Genomic DNA, 21,209 nt, shown 5'->3' with positions numbered 1-21,209 from the left:
AGGGTTGGCGAAAGAGGGGGAGGCCTTCAAGGAGATGGATTAACGGTTGGCGAAAGAGGGGGAGGCCTTCAAGGAGATGGATTAACACGGTGGCTGCGATGATGGGCTCAAGTATAGCAGGGATTGTGGGGCTGGCATGGGATCGGGCAGTGTTTCGTTCTGCTGTGCATGGGGTCACTATGTGTCGGAAACGACTCGACGGCACTTAACAACAACAACCTTGGTCATGTCAGCAGGGATCCTTCCCTGGAGAAGGATGTCATGCTTGGTAAGGTGGAGGGTCGACAAAAGAGGGGAAAGCCTTCAACAAGATGGATTGACCCAGTGGCTACGGCAGTCAGCTCAGGTATAGCAAAGATCATGGAGCTGGCACGGGATCGGTCGGTGTTTTGTTCTGCTGTGCATAGGGTCGCTATGAGTCGGAAATGACTTGATGGCACCTAACAACAGCAACAACAACACTTTGGTTATGTTGTCAGAAGGGACCATTCCCTCAAGAAAGATACCATGCTTGGTAAAGTGGTGGGTCAACGAAAAAGGGGAAGTCCCTCAACAACATGGATTGACGCAGTGGCTGCAACGATAGGCTTAGGTATAGCAAGGATCGTGAGGCTAGTCCAGGACTGGGCATTGTTTCGTTCTCTTTTACATAAGGTTGCTATGGGTCGGAGACAACTCGACAGCGCAACAAGCAGAAGAATTGATGTGTTTGAATTGTGGTTTTGGTGAAGATTATTGAATATATCAAGGACTGCTAGAAGAATGAATAAATCTCTTATGGAGGAAGTACACCAGAATGCTCCTTAGAAGCAACAGTGACCAGACTGTGCTTCTTGTACTTTGATTATGTTATCACAAGGGACCAATCCTTGGAGAAGGATGTCATGCTTGGTAAAGTAGAGTGTCAGCAAAAAGAAGAAGACCCTCAACGAGATGGATTGACATAGTGTTTGCACTGATAGACTTAAATATAGCAACAGTTGGGAAGATGGCATGGGACTGGGGAGTATTTGTTTTCTTTTTTTAAATTTACAAGCAAATTCATTTTCCATAAAGCAGTTCATACACATTTTGTCTCATGACGTTGACTGTAATTCCCCACAGTGTAACAGCTCCCTTGCCACTTCCTCCCCGTATTTACCTCTTCCCTGTGTTCTTTACACCCATGCACTCCCACCCCCTGAGCTGTCTCCTTGTGCAGACATTGTTCTTCTGTTCTCAACTGGGCAGTATTTTGTTCTGTTGTACATGGGGTCACTATGAGTTGGAACCGACTCAACGGCACCTAAGAACAGTGTACCAAATGTAAAACATGTAGCAAAGTGGTATGGTAGCGTCATATATGGCATGTAGTATTCAGTAGATTTTATCATTTCATTTTATACAGAAGCATATTGCCTCCAGAATAAGATGAAATGCTGTTAGTTAGATGTCAGCTGAGCCAATAATTAAGTGCTTATTGTGAGTAAAGGATCTTCTTTCTTCAACAAAGGAAGTAATTAAACTAAAAGCTACTCAGAGATAATCTTTCAAACTGTATCCTGAACTGAGGATAATAAATTATTATAGTTTCTTACTGTCCCCTAATTTCAAGGATCAAAAATTTAGAGTTTGTTTGTTCTTACTGGAAACTCTGTATTTTTTGATCCTGAAAAATCCTCCATAATCTATTATCAAAGGTTAGGTCTTGCAGTTTTCTGGACATGACCCACTTTCTCACTAAAGTTTTCCCAGTGGTCCCAGTCCATAGTGCTTGTTCTGACTTTCGAGAACTGCAGCATTTACAGCATTTAATCATTCATTTGCCAGTATACCTACTCCTCACCTATTGACTCTCTTAGTACCTGACATTTCACATTTATGACAGTTGTAAAAAAATCTACTATTCCACTATTTCATGTATTAATGACATACATCTGCTATTAACAAACACCAGGTTGTGAGGCAAGAGTAATGCTGGTTGTGATGGTTAAGGTTATGTATCAGCTTGATTGGACAATATCCTCAGTGGTTTGGCAGTTATGTAATAATGTTATTTGGCAGTGAAATGGAGATGAAGTTATTCTCCATTTTGTGATATGATGTGGTCATCCTCTATTTTCATGTAACACCAGTTTTTGCATAACAGCCTCATCTTTGGGACCTAACCATGTTGGTAAGTGAGGACTATATATTTTGATAAGTGAGCATGTATATTTTATCTGGAATCATTACTGATCTTTTTATGCTTTAAGTTCACTACCTTAAGAGCCTAGGACTTAAATGCCTATACTTCTTTATTGGCACTGTGTATTTTAGAAGAACAGTGGGCTAAGAGTCCAAAAGAACTGGGTTTGATTTTTCAGGTCATCTGACTACTAGCTTTGTTGCCTCAGCAAATTAAACCCTGTTTCATTGTTTTTAAAGGGGAAATAACAAGGACTTCTTCCCTAAGCTTATTGTGTGGGTTATTTACCCAAATAAATTTAGATTTAGGGTATATTTGGCTCTAAGATGCTTTGTGCCTGGGCAGTAGAGGGATGCCTCCTTTGAGTCTAATGTGTTTCCCATTGATTTAGGATCCTTCCAGGGCCTTGCAGAGTACTTTTAATATACTAGACTCTTGGTAAATGTTGAATGAGTAATGAGAGAATTAAGAGTCCAGGGCTGAAATATATCATTCTTACTCTAAAGGAACTGTCTAGTGGGAGATCAAGAACACAAAAAAACCTCAAACCCACTGCCATCAAATTGATTCTGACTCATAGCCGCCCTTTAGGACAGAGTAGAACTGCCCATTGGGTTTCCAAGGTGGTAGATCTTTACAGAAGCAAACTACCTCAAGGAGTTTGTCCCGTGGAGTGGCTGGTGGGTTCAAACCACCAACCTTTTGTTTAGCAGCTGAATGCCTTAACCACTGTACCTCCAGAACTTCTGGGAGAGTAAAAGTGATAGCAAAATTATTTTTACAGCTGTTGACATATAACAGTTACTCAGTATCTTTTCTAAATGATCAAGACATTGTTTTAGATGGGTATATAGGTTGTCAGTATATGCTTGATGATGGTGGTGTTTTGCCAAATATTTTAATTGACATTAGGGAGTGACCCACTGAGCTGTTATTTATTTGTATGTTTTGGATGCAAATGGCATTCTTCAAAAGTACTGAATTTTATCTGGGCCATTTTTCTCAGACTCAACCCATAGCCCATTGGAAAACCTGTGTCAGTTGCCAGGTGGTCAGGGAAAGTTTGAGAAATAAACATTGTTACACTAACATCTTACTTGGAAAAGTGTGTGACTCCTATCCACGACTGTTAGCTAACTAAGACTGGGGTATCAGTGGTATACTGTGTCTGAAAGCAAGACCAAAGTCTGAAGCCTAATAGAATAGTTGATTCACAAAAACTCATTTGTTGCCTCTTTTTCTCTCTAGACTATAGAATCTAACTGGCGGTGTGGAAGACACAACTTGCAGCGGATTCAGTGTCGCTCTGAAAATAGTAAAGGTGTCTACTGTTTACAGTATGATGACGAAAAAATTATCAGTGGCTTACGAGATAATTCTATTAAGGTGAGTGACTGCATTTTGTGATATTTTTAGAAATCATGGTTATGTGTTAGACACTGTGTGACAATCTCTCCATTTACTCCAGATAGCTTTTTATCTGTGCCACTCAATCTTGGCAGCTCTCCAATGTGGTTCTAAAGAACTAGAGCCAGGGCATTTCCCTATAGCTAACACAAGACCCCTGGATTATATCACTCCTTATCCTACTCTAAGCACATTCACATTCTGTTTTCTGTATTTAGATACAAATAGAAAATATCCTGATATCATAGAATACTTTGCTAGCTGATGAAAGTGTTGTTTGCTTGCCTGTAAATCAAAGTCATTACCTTTTATGGTTTCTGAGAAGGACTTAGATGATAACAAAAGAATGATAGAGCAATCTATATTGTTTTCATTCACCTTTCAGAAGCAGATAAACCATGAATTATTTCTCTATGTTAAAATAATCTCTTTGGTGGCTGAGCTGGCTGGTTTTGTTTTACGTTGTAGCTTATTTTGTCATATTTAAGAAAACATTGAGTGGATTTTAATTTTTTCCTTTTTATTGAAGTGTAATTTACATAGAGGAAAATTCATTCTTTTTTGTTGTGAACTGTGAAAAGTTTCTCTGATTATAAATCTAAAGGATGGTAATAGACATTTTAGGCAAAAATAATTCCCTTCAAACAAGCTTAGAAAATACTGCAGCATACAAAGGCTTTGAGAAGGCCTGCAGTGGAATCACCCAGTTTTTTCCAATTTACTAAACTTATTTGACCATAGAACTCTATTTTTATGTAATACTCACAAATAGCCTTAACCTGTGGCCGCAAATATACTCTAGAAAGACTGACATATGCTACTATTTAATTTTAGTAGTTCTGCTTTAAGGTAAAGATATGAATAGTTTATAATGAGCTTATCAAAGCATAAGCTGGCCCTGGGCTTGCAGTTTACTTACACTGAATGTGTTTCTAAAAGATTCTTTTAATATAAGCACACCTGTGTTTAAATTAGGCTGCTTAGAAGATACAGAAATGATTTGATTTATATATGTACTTTATAAGACATAGAATAGTAGAGCAGAAATCCATTTTAGAGAGATTACCTAATTCAGTGGTTGGAAACCTTCTGTACTTTTGGGTCACTAATCATTCTTTCAGAAAAACTGTATTTTGTATGTAATATTTTTAGAAATCATAGTTATATGTTGTATACCAGATGTGACAATCTCTTTATCTACTCCAGTTTTTTTTTTTTTTTTTTTAATCTGTTCCATTCAATCTAGGCATTTCTCAATGTGGTTATAAAACTAGAGCCAGAACATTTCTCTATAGCTAACACAAGACCCCTGGTCAGAAATTAAAAGCAAGCCTTGCTACTATAGAAAGATACTTAAATGTCTGTAGAACTTGTGGTAATATGTTTGCCATTTGCAATAACCTTCAGGGACACCTACAGATTATGATAGTATTTTTAAGTGAAGAAACAGGTGCAGAGAGTTTATTGTTAACAACCTAATTAAAAAAAAAAAAAAATCAGTTCTCATTTCTCCTTATATAAGGACAATACTGAAATTTGGAAAAGGCAACTGCTGTCCTTAATTCCGTATTATCTCCCTTCCTTCTGTTCTCAATAGATGCCAGTGATCCTTTTAAAATGGAAGTAAATCATGCCAGTTTTCTGCTCTAGACCTTTCATATTTTCTCATCTGACATACAATTAAAATCCCTAGCCTACCTCCACTATACTTGTCTGACCTCAGCACTTTCTCTTTTCCCCTTTCATCACTCAGTTCTAGTCACACTAGCTTGCTTTCTGTTTCTCAAACATATTAATCATGCTCCTGAACATAGGCCATTTCCTTGCCTCCTTCAGACTTTTGCTCAAATGCTTACCAGAAATGCCATCCCTGACCATCCTATATAAATAGAACCCTTTCCATCTCCACTTGGACCCTCTCTGGCCCAACTCCCTTACTGTCATTTATTTGTCGTATGGCACCCACCACCTCTGGTGGCATAGTGCCTAAAGCATTTGACTGCTAACCAGAAGGTTGGCAATTCAAACCCACCAGCCACTCTGTGAAAGGAAGACTGGACAATCTCCTTCCATAAAGATTTACTGCTTCGGAAACCCGAAAAGGGGGTCACTATGTGTAGGAATCAACTAGATGGCAGTGAATGTGGTTTGGTTTTTTTGGTCCCACTCTTTTTAAAAAGTAAATTCCACAAGAGCAGGGGTTTGCTTTTATTTGCTGCCATTTCCCCAGTACCAGAAACAGCACTCGGTAATACAGTTAACTTGAATGAATGAATGGATTGTACATGGTGGTAAGAGAAAAGGAGGATTCCATTTTTTGGCTTGAGCAGCTGGGGAGATGCCATGTACCATATCAGAGAAGATTGCAGCGGTAGGAATCAAAGTGCTGTATTCTGGACATGTGAAGTTTAAGATGCCTAGGAGATAATTCTCCCTGAAGTTTAAAATGCCTAGGAGATACTTCTCCCTTGGGTGAATTCATTCACTCCCCTGGCTTTATTACTGTCTGTATACTACTAATTCCTAAAAGTGTATCTATAACCCAGACCCTTTTTTTGAACTATAGATTACATACTTAACTGTCTACATGTTCTCTCCATGTGATGTCTTACCCAGTCACCTCAAACTCAGAATAGCTAAAGCTGAACTGAAGTCCCATTCTTAACACCAACCCATATTATTCCTCCTCCATTGTCAAATGGAGGAGCTCTGGTGGTGTAGTGCCTAAGGCATTTAACTGCTAACCGGAAGACTGGTGGTTCAAACCCACCAGCCACTCCTCGGAAGGAAGGCTGGCCAATCTACTTCTGTAATGATACTGCCTCAGAAACCCAAGGAGGGGTCGCTTTGAGTCGGATCCAGCTCGACAGCAGTGAGTTTGGTTTTGGTTTATTATCAAACGGCATCATCCACCTTGTTCAGGCTAGAAACCTTGGAGTCTTAACTCTCCTCTGTATATATCTTATATCTAATCACTTACCAAATCCTATAGCTTTTATCTCTTAAATACGGATAGAATGCTATAACTGCTTTCCTTCCATGACTATTGCCACGTCTCCATTTCTGGTATCATCTCCTGCCTGGATATCTATGGTAGTCTTTCAACAACTGTTTTCTCCTTATTCACTCCTGCTTGGCTATAATACAGCATTCACTAAATGCTGATCTGAGATACCTATTCAACATATTTGCAACCACAGAATTTTATTTTATTTTTTTGGTAGCCATCAAAGCATCTAAATCTAAAATACAAAAAAGCAACCAAAATATAATAAAATTATTGAGAAAGTAAAAATGTACAAAAACAACTTACTAAAGTTTTACTTTTAATCATTTTTTTTCTTTTCTAAAAATAAAAACTGATGTCAGTATGTAGACAGTTTTTATTATTATTATTTTTTAAAAGCTTAACACTAATAGAAACATTGTATTTTCTTATTAAAAAGTTTTCATAATTTACTTTGGAATTTTTTTGTAGTGCTGAACATCTCAGTTTTTTTGGGGGGGATAGACAAACAGGATAAATAAAGGGATATGAATTTTTAAAGCCTCTTGATAGATATTGTCAAGTTGTTTTCCAGAGGGTCAACCAACTCTTTTCACAGATCTTATTTTAAAAAGTACCCTTTAGAAAGCTGTTAAGTATAGTGAGTACAGTAGCTGAAAGTGTGAGAAAACAAAATCACAAGTCTATTCTGGCAGTTACTCAGTATTTTCTTTCTTGTCATTTCCTACCTGTGTGATACTTAACTCTTCAAATTTATTTTAACAGAGATACGTTTTTTTTTTTAATTTAGAAAATAAGGTCAGACAGTAATATTTGTCAAAATGTGATATACTAAATTACTGTTTATTTTTAATCTTGTTTTAATAGATTTGGGATAAAACCAGTTTGGAGTGTTTGAAAGTGTTAACAGGACACACAGGCTCTGTCCTTTGTCTCCAGTATGATGAACGTGTCATTGTAACTGGCTCTTCAGACTCTACAGTGAGGTGAGCCTTCATTGATCTGAACTTATATGTCTTGCATGAGGAACTTGAGACTCACACTCTCTTCTGGGATCAACACACACATAACTATCTGTAGTTTTTATAAGCTATATTTCAAAATCACTTCTGTGGGAGATGCATTTGAGCCAAGTAAGCAGGAAGGTTAATTTTGGTTAAGTGGGTCCTATTCCCCACTGTGAGAGTCCCTGGGTGGCAAGTTTAGTGTTGGACTAATGAGCTAAAGGTTGGTGATTCAAACCCACCCAGACGTACCACGGAATACAGGCCTGGTGATCTGCTTCTGAAAGATCACAACTTTAAAAACTCTAAGGAGCAGTTTTACTCTGTACATGTGGGGTCATCGTGGGTTGAAATTGATTTGACAGCAACTAACAGTGATAACATTCCTATTTTTGTACATTAGAAGGCTGAGTCTTGGAGCCTAGAAATCATCGATAACACCTCAGCTAGACTGCTATTGGCTTGGGGGAGGCCTGAAGTGTGGAGGAGAAGGAGAAGCTTCTTCTGGGCTGAGTTAGATACTGAAGAGCAGTGTTTTAAAGGAACATCTAAGAGATTGGAAGAGTCACCCAGTCTGTCCTTGCATTCTCACATTCTCCTCCATTCATACCCCTCCTGTGTTAATTTTTGTTAATGATACCTTGCCACACTCCTGGACTCCTTTTCTACCCTGCCTGGCAGCATGCGTAGTGTACTTTCATTGAGTCAGTGCTCTAGGCAGCTACTTTTGCCACAGATCATGTTTTAGTTTCAGAAGTCTGAGTCTTTCCTTCTCTGCTTTGTGTGAAACTATGTTTTTAGGAGACAGGTTACCAGAAAGCTATGGTGTGAAAGGGCTGTGTCCCAAGAGTGAAGCAGTTGGGAGGTACTGGCTTTGTCCATGAAGAGTTGGGCAAAGAAATAAGTGTAGGGGATTGAGGAGACTACATGGCTTAGTTTGCAATGGATAAATAAAAAATAGGTTCAGAGACTTGGCATATGTACAAAGAACCTTAAGCTTAGAAACTCTAAACCAAACTCCCTGTCATTGAGTCAATTCCAACTCATAGTGACCCCCATTGGGTTTCTGAAGCACTAAATCTTCATGGAAGTAGATTGCCCCATCTTCCTTCTGTGAGCGGCTTGTGGGTTTAAACCACCAACCTTCTGGTTAGCAGTCAAATGCTTTAGGCACTGTGCCACTAGAGTTCCTTTTAAGCTTAGAATGGGCCCCAGTTCTCCAACCTATAAGCCTTCTCCTTCTGAAACTCACTGCAGAGTCCACTCACTCGAGGAATCATCTTTTGCCATCAACACAAGCCTGCAAACACTATCTGTGAATACCTGATTATCAAATAAACTTAAAATCTCAGCAGAGCCAGAATTCACTTTCTTTGAAATAATCTCAGCACTTCTCAGCAAATAAAAATACTGTTTTTAGGGGCTCCTCTTGAACATGTCCCTAAGTGTCGGGTCCTAATCAACCAAACATAGTCTATACCATCTGGCTTACTATTAAGAGTGGGCCCAGAGTTCTGACACTATAGTCTTTTCTTGGCTGTTTTCATAATTAAGCATCTTGTTCTTCTGTCCTCATCTAGAGTCTGGGATGTGAACACGGGTGAAGTTCTGAACACGCTGATCCATCACAATGAGGCTGTATTGCATTTACGCTTCAGCAATGGACTAATGGTGACCTGTTCCAAAGACCGCTCCATCGCTGTGTGGGACATGGCATCTGCCACTGATATCACTTTACGCCGTGTCCTGGTTGGCCATCGTGCTGCTGTCAACGTAGTAGACTTTGATGATAAATACATTGTGTCTGCCTCTGGTGATAGGACCATCAAGGTAAGTGTATCTTCTGCTGTAACCTTGCTTGTTGCTGTCCCTTTTCGAATGGAAAGAAAGCAGAGGTAGCTTACACCAACCTGGTATCTAGCAAGATCTTTATTCTCCTCTGTGTCCATGAGCCCTTGAGACCATCCCACTCCTCATGCTCCCATAGTCATATGGGCAAGATAGGGAAAAGGGTAATGGACCTGCATAGAGAACAGTCCTCTATCCCATGACTTCATTAATAACGTTTTTAAGTGGTTGAGAACTAACATATTGAGCAAGTACTGTGTACTAAGAGCTTTTCATTACCATCTCATTTAACCTCCACAGCACTCTTGTGAGAGAAGTATTGTCTCATGTTACTGATGTGGCCTGGAGAGGTGGAGAACAGTGCTTGAGATTATACAGCTAATTAGGGGTAGAGCTGAGACTGGATTCATTCGTCTAATTAACCTAATTTTGGGAGCCTAGTTTTCCATGCCATAGAGCTCTGGTGGCACAGTGGTTAAAAGGTCAGAGGTTTGAACTTAACGGCTGCTCCATGGGAAAAAGATAAGGTAGTCTGCTTTCCATAAAAATTTATAGCCTTGGAAACTGTGGGGGCAGTTCTGTCTCACAGGGTCTCTGTGAGTTGGAATCATCTCTACGGCAGTGAGTGGGCCGTGCCTCATACCTGAGGTAGCTGTTGGAGATTAAATGATGAATAAGACATGTCACTGCCTCCAGGAAGCTCAACAGTGTGGGGAAGCAGACGCGATGAGCATTTGCAGTCTAGGGTGATCTATAGGATATGGAAAACACGGTTCTGATTGTAATATCCATGTCAAGTTTTTAAATTTTAGCCGCCTTACATTTTTATGACAGCTTTGTTTATATATAATTCACACACCATAATATTCACCCTTTTAAAGTATATAGTTCAGTGGCATTTCGTATATTCACAATTATGTAACCATCCTTACTATCTAATCCAGTACATTTTCATCATCCCTCTCCACCTCCTACTCTCCAGAAAAAAAGAAAAAGAAAAAACTCCATACTCATTAGCATTCACTCATTTTCTTCCCCTAGTCCTTGGCAATTAACCACTAATCTACCTTCTGTCTGTATAGATTTGCCCATTCCAGACATTTCATATACATGGAATTGTACAATATGTGGTCTTTTGTATATGGCTTTTTTAACTGAGCATAAGTTTTCAAGGTTCATCCATGTTGTAGCATGTATCAATACTTCATTCCTTTTTAGGGCTGAAGAATATTCCATTGTATGGATATACCATTTTATTTATTCATTCATCAGTTTATGGACATTTGGGTTGTTTCCACTTTCTGGCTATTATGAATAATGCTGTTAGGAACATTTGAGTATAAGTTTTCGTATTGGCATATGTTTTAAATTCTCTGTATCTGGGAGTGGAATTGCTTAGGTCATATGGTAACTTTGGGAGCTCTGTTGGTGTAGTGACTAAGGCATTTGACTGCTAACCAAAGAGCTGGCAGTTCAAACCTACCAGCCACTCCTTGGAAGGAAGATTGGGCAATCTCTTTCTGTAGAGATACTGCCTCAGAAACCCAAGGAGGAGGGGTCACTATTAGGTGAATCGACTAGATGGCAGTGAGGTTTGTTTTTTTTTTTAAATTGTGATTTGGGTGAAGATTTCCAGAGCAAATTCACTTTCCATACAGCAGTACACATATACTTTGTCTCATGTCATTGACCACAGTTTACCACAATGCAATAGCTCCCCTCCCTCTTCCTCCCCATAGTTAACCTCTTTCCAGTGTCCATCCCTCCATACTCTTCTGCGCCCTGAGCTGTTTCCCTGTGCCTAAGCAGCCCTTCCTTCTCCGATGATTGTTCTCTCCAGGGAGTGTGTCTACTTAAGGTAAATGTTTAACTCATATGCCTGTCTTTTGTTTGGCTGGAAACCACAGGTGTGGGTTCAATTCCAGACCTGAAGGGCAGCTAGGGGCGATAGTCTCAGTGGTTCCACCAGACTCTATCGGACCAGCAAACCTAGTCCCCCTTTTTTTTTTAATGGTAACTTTATGTTTAACATTTTGAGGAACTGCTGAACTATTTTCCAGAGTGACTACCCATTTTACAGTCCCACCAGCAATGTATGAGAGTTCCAGTTTCTGCACATTCTTTGGCAACATTCGGTACTATCTGTCCTTTTGATGTGTTATTGATCATTTGTGTATCTTCTCTGAAGAATTGTCTATTCCAGTCATTGTCCCTTTAAAAAAAATTGTTTATTGTTCAGTTATGAAAGCTTTTTTATACATTCTGGATATGAGTTCCTTGTCAGAAAATATGATTTGCAACTATTTTCACTTTCTTGGACCTCTGTCCTTTCTTTGGTCTGTGTCCTTTGAAGCACAAAAGATTTTAATTTTCATGAAGTCTAATTTATATAACTTTTTTCTTAAGTTGCTTATGGTTTTTTTTAAAAAATGCATTTTATTGAAATATAATTTATGTACAGTGAAATACACAAAACTAAAGTGACATGGGTCAATGCTTTTTTTTTGCAGTGTTTCCCTCCCCTCCCCTCCTATCCTTGGCAACCAACAAAGAAAGTTTCCCTCCCTACATAAACCTTTCCACAACAACGAACTAATACTGTATTTGTCCTTCTGTGATTGATTTATTTTACTCAGCATAATGTCCTCTAAGTTCATCCATATTATGCGGTGTTTTGCAAACTTTAAATTATTCTTCAGTGCTCTATAGCATTCCATTATGTGTGTATGTACCATAGTTTGGTCATCCACTCTTCCGCTATAAATCTTAGAGATAAGCCCTTTGCCAGATATGTAATTATTGGCAAATATGAATTTGTTGCTGTCATTTTTATTATGTGCCTTTTTGTGGTGTCGATTTCTTTGTTCCATATAATTTTCTATGCTGAGCTCATTTTTTTTATGAATCATGTTATCACTTTCTTCATTGCTATTGTTTTAGTATTTGCTGAATATTTATGCAGGTCCTCTTTTTTATTTTGATGTGAAGGTTTATCATTTTTCTTTGAGGTTATCCTGTGATTTATAGTTTTCTTCCCAAGTTTAGAACAGTCTGTTCTATCTTGTAGTTGTCTTAACTTCCCTACCATCTAGAAGTTCTGTAACTTCGCAGTTTTTTCCCTCTTTTTGGTTTGTAGTTGTCCTCATTACTCAATTGATGTCTCTGATTCCCAGTTGCTTATACTTTTATTGTCATATCTGAGAAATCATTGCCTAATCCAAGGTACAAAGATTTACTCCTGTATTGTAAGAATTTTATAGTTTTAGCTGTTACATTTAGGTCTTTGATCAATTTTGGATAAAGTTTTTTAAAAATGGTGTAATGTCCTTCTTTTGCATGGAGATTTCCAGTTGTTCTATTCATGTTAATACAGCTACAAATGCAACTGATAAAATAATTCAGGGCACTCTTTACATCTCCCTATTGTAAAATATTAAGTCTGTGAGTATTAGTGTCTGTGAACATCTAAGTCTTGCAGATGATTTCACAGAAGAAGGGATTATTTGTTACACATATATAGCATTAGGAGTTATGTGTTAAAACAAGTGGAGCTGTTCAAGAAGCCATGCTGTAAAAGAGGAGGATTTGAAAGGTGAATGTTTTTTATATCAACTACATTGGGTTTGACGTGCCTCTTGGCATAAAAATAGAACATGTGGCCCAAACGCTAAGCAAGTGAATGTCTGAACCATCTAGGAGATGGTCTTTTTTTTTTTTTTTTTTTTTAATTTAATTTAATTTTTATTATTTTAAGAGCTTGTTTTACATTCAATGTAACACGTACATTTAGTTTCATTCCCCATTCGCCATGTCCAACCTAACCCAGTCTCCTCCCCTCCTTACCTTGTAACCCTCCCCCTGTGCCCCTCATATTCATGCACTCCTATTTGTCCTGCATTTCCTCAGTTTGAATGTTGGTCCTCTGGTGTCCCATGGTCTATTGCTCTAAGGGATGTATTACCATAGAGTATGTGGGTGCATTATCCTGGGTTGAGTGGTCTGTGTGTACATCTTGTTAACTAGTGGGCTAACAGCTCACCCCTGGGGGTGAGTTTTATTCCAGGTGCAGAATGTATTCCAGGGCCATAGTATTGGGAGTCTCACTAGATTTCATCTGACTAGTAATTCTGGTCATTATTGAGTTTTTGGATTATGTTCCACGTTTTCCCTCCCACTATCCAGGATCTCCAGATTTGATCCTTTCCTGAGTGGTTGGCATTGGTAGCCGGGCACCATCTAGTTCTTCTGGTCTTGAGGGCCATCGTGTCCTAAGGCTGATTGCTTCTAAATGCCTTTTTTTTGGGGGGGGGGGCATTCTTCTTCACTTCTGATGCTAGGAGACTGTTACCTGCATCTTAGATGGCCACTTGAAAGCTTTTAAGACCCCAGTTGCTACTCACCAATGTAGGATGTGGAGCAACACTTTTATGTATTGTGTTGTGCCAATTGAGTCTGGTGTCCCCCAGTACTATGGTCCTGAAGCAGTAGATCTATTGGATCTCTCTCCCATAGTGTCTGGTTGTCTGTGAGGGATTACTCTGTGTCTGTCTTCTATTGTTTCTGTAAGGACTGCATGTATTTTGTATCACTAGTGTCTGTGCAAGATTGGCCTCAGCTGAATCTGTCCTTGGTCTAGTGTATACTTCTGTTCACTGACCCCCATCTGGTCATTTCAGGTATTTATGTATTTATATGTATAGCCTAGTGTTTGGTGTTAATGGCAATGTGGTATTGTGGACACATTGGTTGGTATTGGCATCTGTCATCTGAGATGGCCTCATTTTGAAGATCTCAAGATTCGGAGACTTCATAATTTCCCTCTCTATTTTATTATCACTCAGCAACTAAGAAAATGTTTTGCTGTCTAATCTCTCCCTCAGCTTCCCAGCTTTGAGCTAGAAAAGACTATATTTCATAAACAAATATTTGGGTCATTCTCAGAAGCTCTGATTTTTTTTAAAAAAAGATGTGTTCGGAGAAGAATTTTCTGTATTCATTCTTTTAAAAATCTTGTCAATTTGTTATACAGGTGTGGAGCACAAGTACCTGTGAATTTGTTCGTACTCTGAATGGGCACAAGCGAGGCATTGCCTGTCTCCAGTACAGGGATCGACTGGTTGTTAGTGGATCATCAGATAATACCATTAGGTGGGTAGTTACTGGTGTGCATAAGTGCAGGGTTTTTTCCATCATGTTGACTCATCTCCAAGTCCTAATGCTCAAAAGACTCAGAGTAAATGAGATATTTCAAGTAAGAAAACTTTAGATAACTTTTATCCATCTATTTGGTACTGCAGTACTAAAGAGGAAACTGTGTACACCTGTGTGTTCTTCCAAGATTACTGCAGTACATAGGTTTTGTAATTGCCCCTCCACCGAGGATCACTTAATACCACCTCCAAACACAGGAAGATGCTCCATCCCAACTTGCTCTGCTTGCCTTCCTGCCCTGTGAGCTCTGCCTCCCTCCCTGATAGACGGTTGTGTACTTTATTTATCTCTTCCAGGACTGCATTGCCAAGTCTTTCACTCCTGTTTAGTCATTTAATTTACCTCCTTTTCTCTTCCTCACACTCAGTCTCCTCACTTCCTAATACTTAGGATCATCTTTTAACATCGTATTTCATATTAAAAGTTTCCCTTAGATAACTATTTACTTATTGATAACCCAGTCATTTTCCCACAATCTTAACACATAGTAGTATCTTTATATAAGTAACTGTAACTTTGGGTTTTATAACCAAACAGCCTAATGTATGGGCAAAATAACGACTGGGTTTTTCAGAAGAGAAAAAAGAATGCATACAGCAGGGCGGGGAAAAAAAAGGAAAAAAGAAGTTGAGTCTTGGTTCTGTTATATTCATCATGCTTTGTGATGTTACCTAATATTTCAGCAGTAAATAGTCTTTTACTTCTAAAAGTAAAAAATCTCTAAGATTTTACAAAAATTAATAATGAGTCTTGCTCTACAGTTTATAGATGAGAACCACTTTGGCAGCGAATGGCTCTGTTCACAGAGAGATGATCATCACTGACATGGATTAGATTTGCTTGAGGGTGACTGTGCTTAACATTGAATGTATGAACATCCATTGATGTTCCTGAACATTGATGATGTTCATGATCATGTTCATGATCATCATGATCATTGATGTATGATAGGAGCTACTGGTAGAGGCCAAGAAGAGGTCACTATACATTTAGTTTGCCAACATTGTTTTTCACATGCTAGTAGTTGTGATTTATTTCTGCAAATGTAGCAAAAGCAGTGGAATAGAAAAAAAGAAAAAAAAATCTCCAATTCCAGAATTGTTAATACAAATCATATGCAGAGAGAAAGACTAGATGTAGCTACTAGGATTATATTTCTAAGACCTATACCAAATGAGAGTCTTCTATGCTGATCTTGTAAATTGGACAACCCTACCACCAAGGAAAGGAGATGGAGATATGGAGCCCACCATGCTGGTCCAACAGTTCAAATCACAGTGGACCTCACAGTCCAGGCTAGAAGTGCCTAGGGTAGAAGCCTGACCCCCTGGCTATGTGTATTATTTCCCCACCCCACTGCACCCCACACATGCACATGTTCTTTCTCCTTTACTGCCTGCAGTCCCTATCTCACCAAGAAAAGTCCTTCTTAGCCTATTTGACTACATGGCTTCATCAACTCAGACAAAACCAAAACACTAAACACATTGCCATCAAGTGGAATCAACTCTGTAACACATGGGGTCACCGTGAGTTTGAAATTAGAACTGCTCTATAGGGTTTTCTTTGCTATAATCTTTATAGAAGCATATCTCCAGGCCTTTCTTCCATGGTGTGTTGGGTGGGTTCAAACTGCCTACCTTTCAGTTAATGTTAGAGTGTAAACAGTTTGTACCACCCAAGGACCAGATAGCAAGAAAACCCCTACAGGTTAAATATAATCAAAGCATCTTGTTTGCTAATCTCTGTTACTCAGTAATACATACACATGATTTTAAAAAGCTTCAAACTGTAGAAAGTTTCAAACTGTAAGGCTTCCTCCCAGTTTAGTGCTTAGAAACACACAAGTGCTGCGAATGTATGTATATACCTTTGAATATGTAGTGTGGACTGGGAGTGAGATAAAAATAAAGAATTCTAAGATAGTGAAAATCATGTATGGGATATAATATAAAAGGTTGAGAATGGTGTGAATCTTATGTGGGAAGTTGTTTCTCAGTGATTTGGTTTTCATTCAAGGCTATGGGATATTGAATGTGGTGCCTGTTTAAGAGTCCTAGAGGGGCATGAAGAATTGGTCCGCTGCATCCGGTTTGATAACAAGAGGATTGTCAGTGGGGCCTATGATGGGTATGTGTTTCCAACTTTCAAACACATTGCTATACTTGTTACCAGGAGGAAAGAGAACTGCTATATATTAAGCAGCTATACATAGGCCAGGTCCTATGCTAGGTACTTTCTGTGTAAATGGTGGATGGTGGGTTTTATTATATCCACTTTCCACTTAATCAGGTAAGAACACCTAGGCCCAAACAATGTCCAGAAATCTCAGAGCCACTATGGCTTCTAAGCTTTTATGCATTTGACTGTTAGAAATTTAGGGAATAGGTTAGGCTGTGGGGAATTCAGTTCTTTGCCTTTCAAACCAAAACCAAAGTTAATGCTGTCGAGTCAATTCTGACTCATCGCAACCTCTCCTTGGGTTTCCAAGGCGGTATCTCTAGGAAGTAGGTTGCCGAGTCTTCCTTCCGAGTGGCTGGTGGGTTTGAACTGCCAGCTTTCTGGTTATCAGTCCTAGGCACTACACTACCAGGCTTCTTTGTTTGTGTATGTGTGTGTGTTTGTAACTTAAATGATCAATCTGTTCTTTTCCCCTTTTGGTAAATTGACTAAATCCTCTAAAAAAGCCCCATGACCTTTTAACGGAGCAAATGGCAAATGTAAACCTTTCAAGATGACCTTATATACACCTCACAAATGGTTTAGTTGATCTGTTTATAGTCCTATAATCAACTTTCAGCATTTGCTTAGTTTGGAGAAAGGTATCCTTGGAATTTCACACAGAGCCCTAGCCTCTGTCAGCAGCACCTACTCGGCCCCAGAGACGGCCCTGAGTAATGAATTTGGTGATAAAGATTAACAAGTGAGGAATTGAATTCAGATAAAGAAGTTGTTTTATTATCTCCCTTAAAATAATAATCTTCAGAACTTCAGCAATTCTGAGAATATGTAGGGTCCCCTCTCCCAAATCAAGTGTAATTGGTTCAAATAATTTGTAAAAACTTAAACATGTTCCCCCATTAGCTGGTTTTTTTTTTTTTTTTTGGTGAACATTTTATTGTGGATTTAGTGAAAGCCGTTAGCTTTTGTAATCGGCCATACAAATATACTGTTTTGTGTCAAGTCACTGCAGGTATATTTAACAGTTTAACTTTTCCACTAATTGCAAACTCATTACTTTTCTAGGAAAATTAAAGTTTGGGACTTGCAAGCTGCTCTTGACCCTCGAGCCCCAGCAAGCACGTTGTGTTTGCGTACATTGGTGGTATGTGATCTGTTGAAATAGACATTGGTTCCCTGGGCTGGAGGGTGGCCATCTGTAGCTAGGCTTGCCTGGGTGCATCATAAGATAGCTTGTGTTTCTCACAACATGGCTTCAGAGAGATTCATTGTTCTGTTAATTTTGTTTAACTAATACCAGAGAATAAATACTTGGCATTTACAGTATTGTGAACTCTTTCCCAAAGAGTGCTCTTGCAGTTTAAAATATGAAAGGTGACATTCTCATTTGTAGGTAGATAGAGAGTACACAATCTTCCCTTGATATGGGCTTAGGAGCCTTCTTACTTTGGATCTCTGTGGTTATGTTATAATTTTAGAATACAGTTTTATACTATGATAGAATTTTCCCTAATCTGTATTCTGTGGATTATTGTTTTGGTATATACAAAAAAACCCACTGCTACTGAGTCAATTCTGACTCATAGCAACCCCCACTGAGTTTCTGAGGCAGTAAATCTTTTACAGAAGTAGATTGCCCCATCTGCCTTCTGCAGAGTGGCTAGTGGGTTTGAACTGACAAACTCTGGTTAGCAGTCAGATGCCTTAGGCACTGCACCACCAGAGCTCCTTGCTTTGGTATATAGGATTATATTTATATGTTATTTTATTTATTTATTTTTTAAATAATTTTACTAAACTCATTATTTCTGATAATCTCATTGGTTCTAGTATTTTTGAGATGACTGTCATTTGAAAATATTGGTATATTTGTTTTTTCATTACTGTTACCTTTTGCTATTTCATTGTTGCATTGACTGTTTTTGTTTTCTTGATTTTAATAGGAAGGCTTCTAATCTTTCACCATTAATTTTGATGTTGGCTATAGCTTGATATAGATGTTTTTAATCATGTTTTTTTTTAAAAAAAAAAAACCACTGCCTTACTGGTTCTAGTTTTTACAGTGTATCAAGAGTAGATATTAAATATTGTTTACCTTTTTAAGGTAAGGATCACATAGTTTTCTTTTCTGACATATTAATGAGCCAAGATGCAAACTTTAATACAAGAATAGACCTAGAAGAAAAAGTATTTGCTCAGTAAGTTCTGGAAAATTGTTTAGGAAGCCTGTATTAAAGCTATCCTAAATGGGAGAGATTATGAAGCTTTCATTCATTAAGCTGCTATATTTCATAGGAACATTCTGGACGTGTGTTTCGGCTACAGTTTGATGAGTTTCAAATCATCAGCAGTTCCCATGATGACACTATTTTGATTTGGGATTTCTTAAATGTGCCTCCCAGTGCCCAGAATGAGACCCGTTCTCCCTCCCGAACATACACTTACATCTCCAGATAACAGTCTGCACTTTTTACCCATTTCAGGTGAGTACTTCCTACACTTTTAATTTTGCTGATTGCGTTCATGTTCCCTTTGGGGGAAATTTTGTGGTTTGGGTTTCTTGGTGATATGATCAGAAGTAGTTAGTTTCTGTTAGGTGTTTCAGCTTTTGCAGAGTTCGAGTATAAGTCTAGATCTTTATACCAGTACCAGTTGTCACAGTTGATTCTGACTCATGGTGACTCCATGGATATAAGTAGAATTGTGTTCCAAAGGAAGTGCCTAATGAACTTAACTACTAACCAGAGGGCTGGAGGTTCTAAACCCACTGGCCATTCCTCGGAGGGAAGGTTGGGCAGTCTACTTCCATAGTGATACTGCCTCAGAAAACCAAGGAGGGGTCACTATGAGATGGGTCTGACTTGATGGCAGTGAGTTTGCTTTTTTTGTTTTGGTGCTCCATAGGGTTTTCAGTGATTGATTATTCAGGAAGTAGACATCCAGGTCTTTCTTTTGAGGTGTCTCTGAGTGGACTCAAACTGCCAAACTTTTACTTTGTGTTAACCATTTTTATCACCCACGGACTCCAAAGATCTTTATAGTCACATCAAAATATGGTCTAAATTGGAATTCTGCATATTGTGGTATTTGACATTGATAGACAACATGATTCCTGTTTTTTAAAAACAGTTTTCCTAAATGGTTTCCCAGGGCATATGAATTTAACATTATTAAATTCTCTGAATTCTGTTTTTGGGTACAGGAATTCTCTTTTTCTTTTCTGTCCTTCAGTTCTTTTATCGAAAAAAGAAAATCTCCACCAAAACACTAAAATTTCACAACTCCCCCCAGAGTCTAGCCACCATCATCATTCGCTCTCTCTCAATGTTGTTATGATTAATAAAATTCATACTTACTTAAACACATTACTTAATTATTAGTGGCTTTTTATCATTCATTTTCCTTTTCATTGAATATTAAAAGTATACAGAGTCTAGCAGAACAATTTTTTTTGTGGGGGAGTGGTGGGGAGATTGGGAACCACTAATACCTAGATTACCAAGTTACTACCTTTCCAGATACTTTTTTTTCAAGATTGTAAAATTCAATAAATAAATCTCCTTCAGGAATTTGTCTTCCAGGAGTTAGCAGCTACAGCCTGTATCCCAAATATGGCCCAATGCCTGACTTTTTTCCCTCTCTCTCTCTCTTTTTGCATTACCCACAACCGAGAATGGTTTTTACATTTTGAAATGGTTGAGGAAAAAAAAAATTATAATAATACTTTGTGACATGTGAAAAGTATATGAAATTCAAATTACAGTGCCCTGAAATAAAGTTTTTTTGATACATAGCCATACTCGCTCATTTACATATTGCCCATGGCTATTTTTGTGCTTCAAAAGCAGAGTGGATTAGTTGTGACAGAGACCATATGGCCCATAACATCTAAAATATTTACTATAATGTCACATAAGAAAACGTTTGCTGACCTCTAGTCTAGTCCCTGCTCCTTGTATTAGTGATAAACCAAGGGTCTGCGTCACGAATGGCAGTAAGTTTCTTCTTAATGTCAACTCAGCTGGATCAGTAGTGACTGGCTAGAGTCTTGCCTTCAGAAAAGTCTGGGACCTAGGTGGACTCCAGAGGAATGAGTGCCTAATGGTTGGCCATGTCTGCCTTGAGTGGGAGGTAAGCTGAAGTGAACCACAAACACCCTTGTCGCCAGTCTCAATCAAGTATGTTCATACTGTGTTTTGTGATGGGAGCCACCTCCCTTGATGCTTTCTTTCTGGATAGTCAGTTGGAAAATCCATATGGCAGAATCATTACATTTATAAAGTCTTAAAATAGGCATTATAGGGAATTACAGAGGAAGAAAGCAAAGATCTATTGAATGATTGCTGTCCCCAGTCTCCACCTCCCAAAAACAGTCTAAGGAAAA

At 38.6% G+C, this 21,209-nt stretch overlaps 1 protein-coding gene across 1 annotated transcript in view; it reads left to right on the top strand.

Moving 5' to 3' along the window:
* Positions 1 to 19,282, top strand: part of FBXW11 (F-box and WD repeat domain containing 11) — a 254,405-nt gene extending 235,123 nt beyond the window's left edge. The window contains exons 6-12 of the mRNA XM_007939767.2: positions 3,416 to 3,553; positions 7,449 to 7,567; positions 9,166 to 9,415; positions 14,463 to 14,581; positions 16,664 to 16,774; positions 17,891 to 17,969; positions 19,121 to 19,282. Coding sequence (XP_007937958.1) covers positions 3,416 to 3,553; positions 7,449 to 7,567; positions 9,166 to 9,415; positions 14,463 to 14,581; positions 16,664 to 16,774; positions 17,891 to 17,969; positions 19,121 to 19,282 — 978 coding nt within the window. The remainder of the gene's footprint in view (positions 1 to 3,415; positions 3,554 to 7,448; positions 7,568 to 9,165; positions 9,416 to 14,462; positions 14,582 to 16,663; positions 16,775 to 17,890; positions 17,970 to 19,120) is intronic.
* Positions 19,283 to 21,209: the final 1,927 nt, after the last annotated feature.

The sequence above is a fragment of the Orycteropus afer genome, unplaced genomic scaffold (assembly GCF_000298275.1).
Source record: "Orycteropus afer afer isolate SDZICR_OR568_19922 unplaced genomic scaffold, OryAfe1.0 scaffold00062, whole genome shotgun sequence".
Taxonomy (NCBI): domain Eukaryota; kingdom Metazoa; phylum Chordata; class Mammalia; order Tubulidentata; family Orycteropodidae; genus Orycteropus; species Orycteropus afer.
The sequence above is the reverse complement of the archived record's forward strand: the minus strand, read 5'-3'. Positions and strand labels throughout refer to the sequence as shown.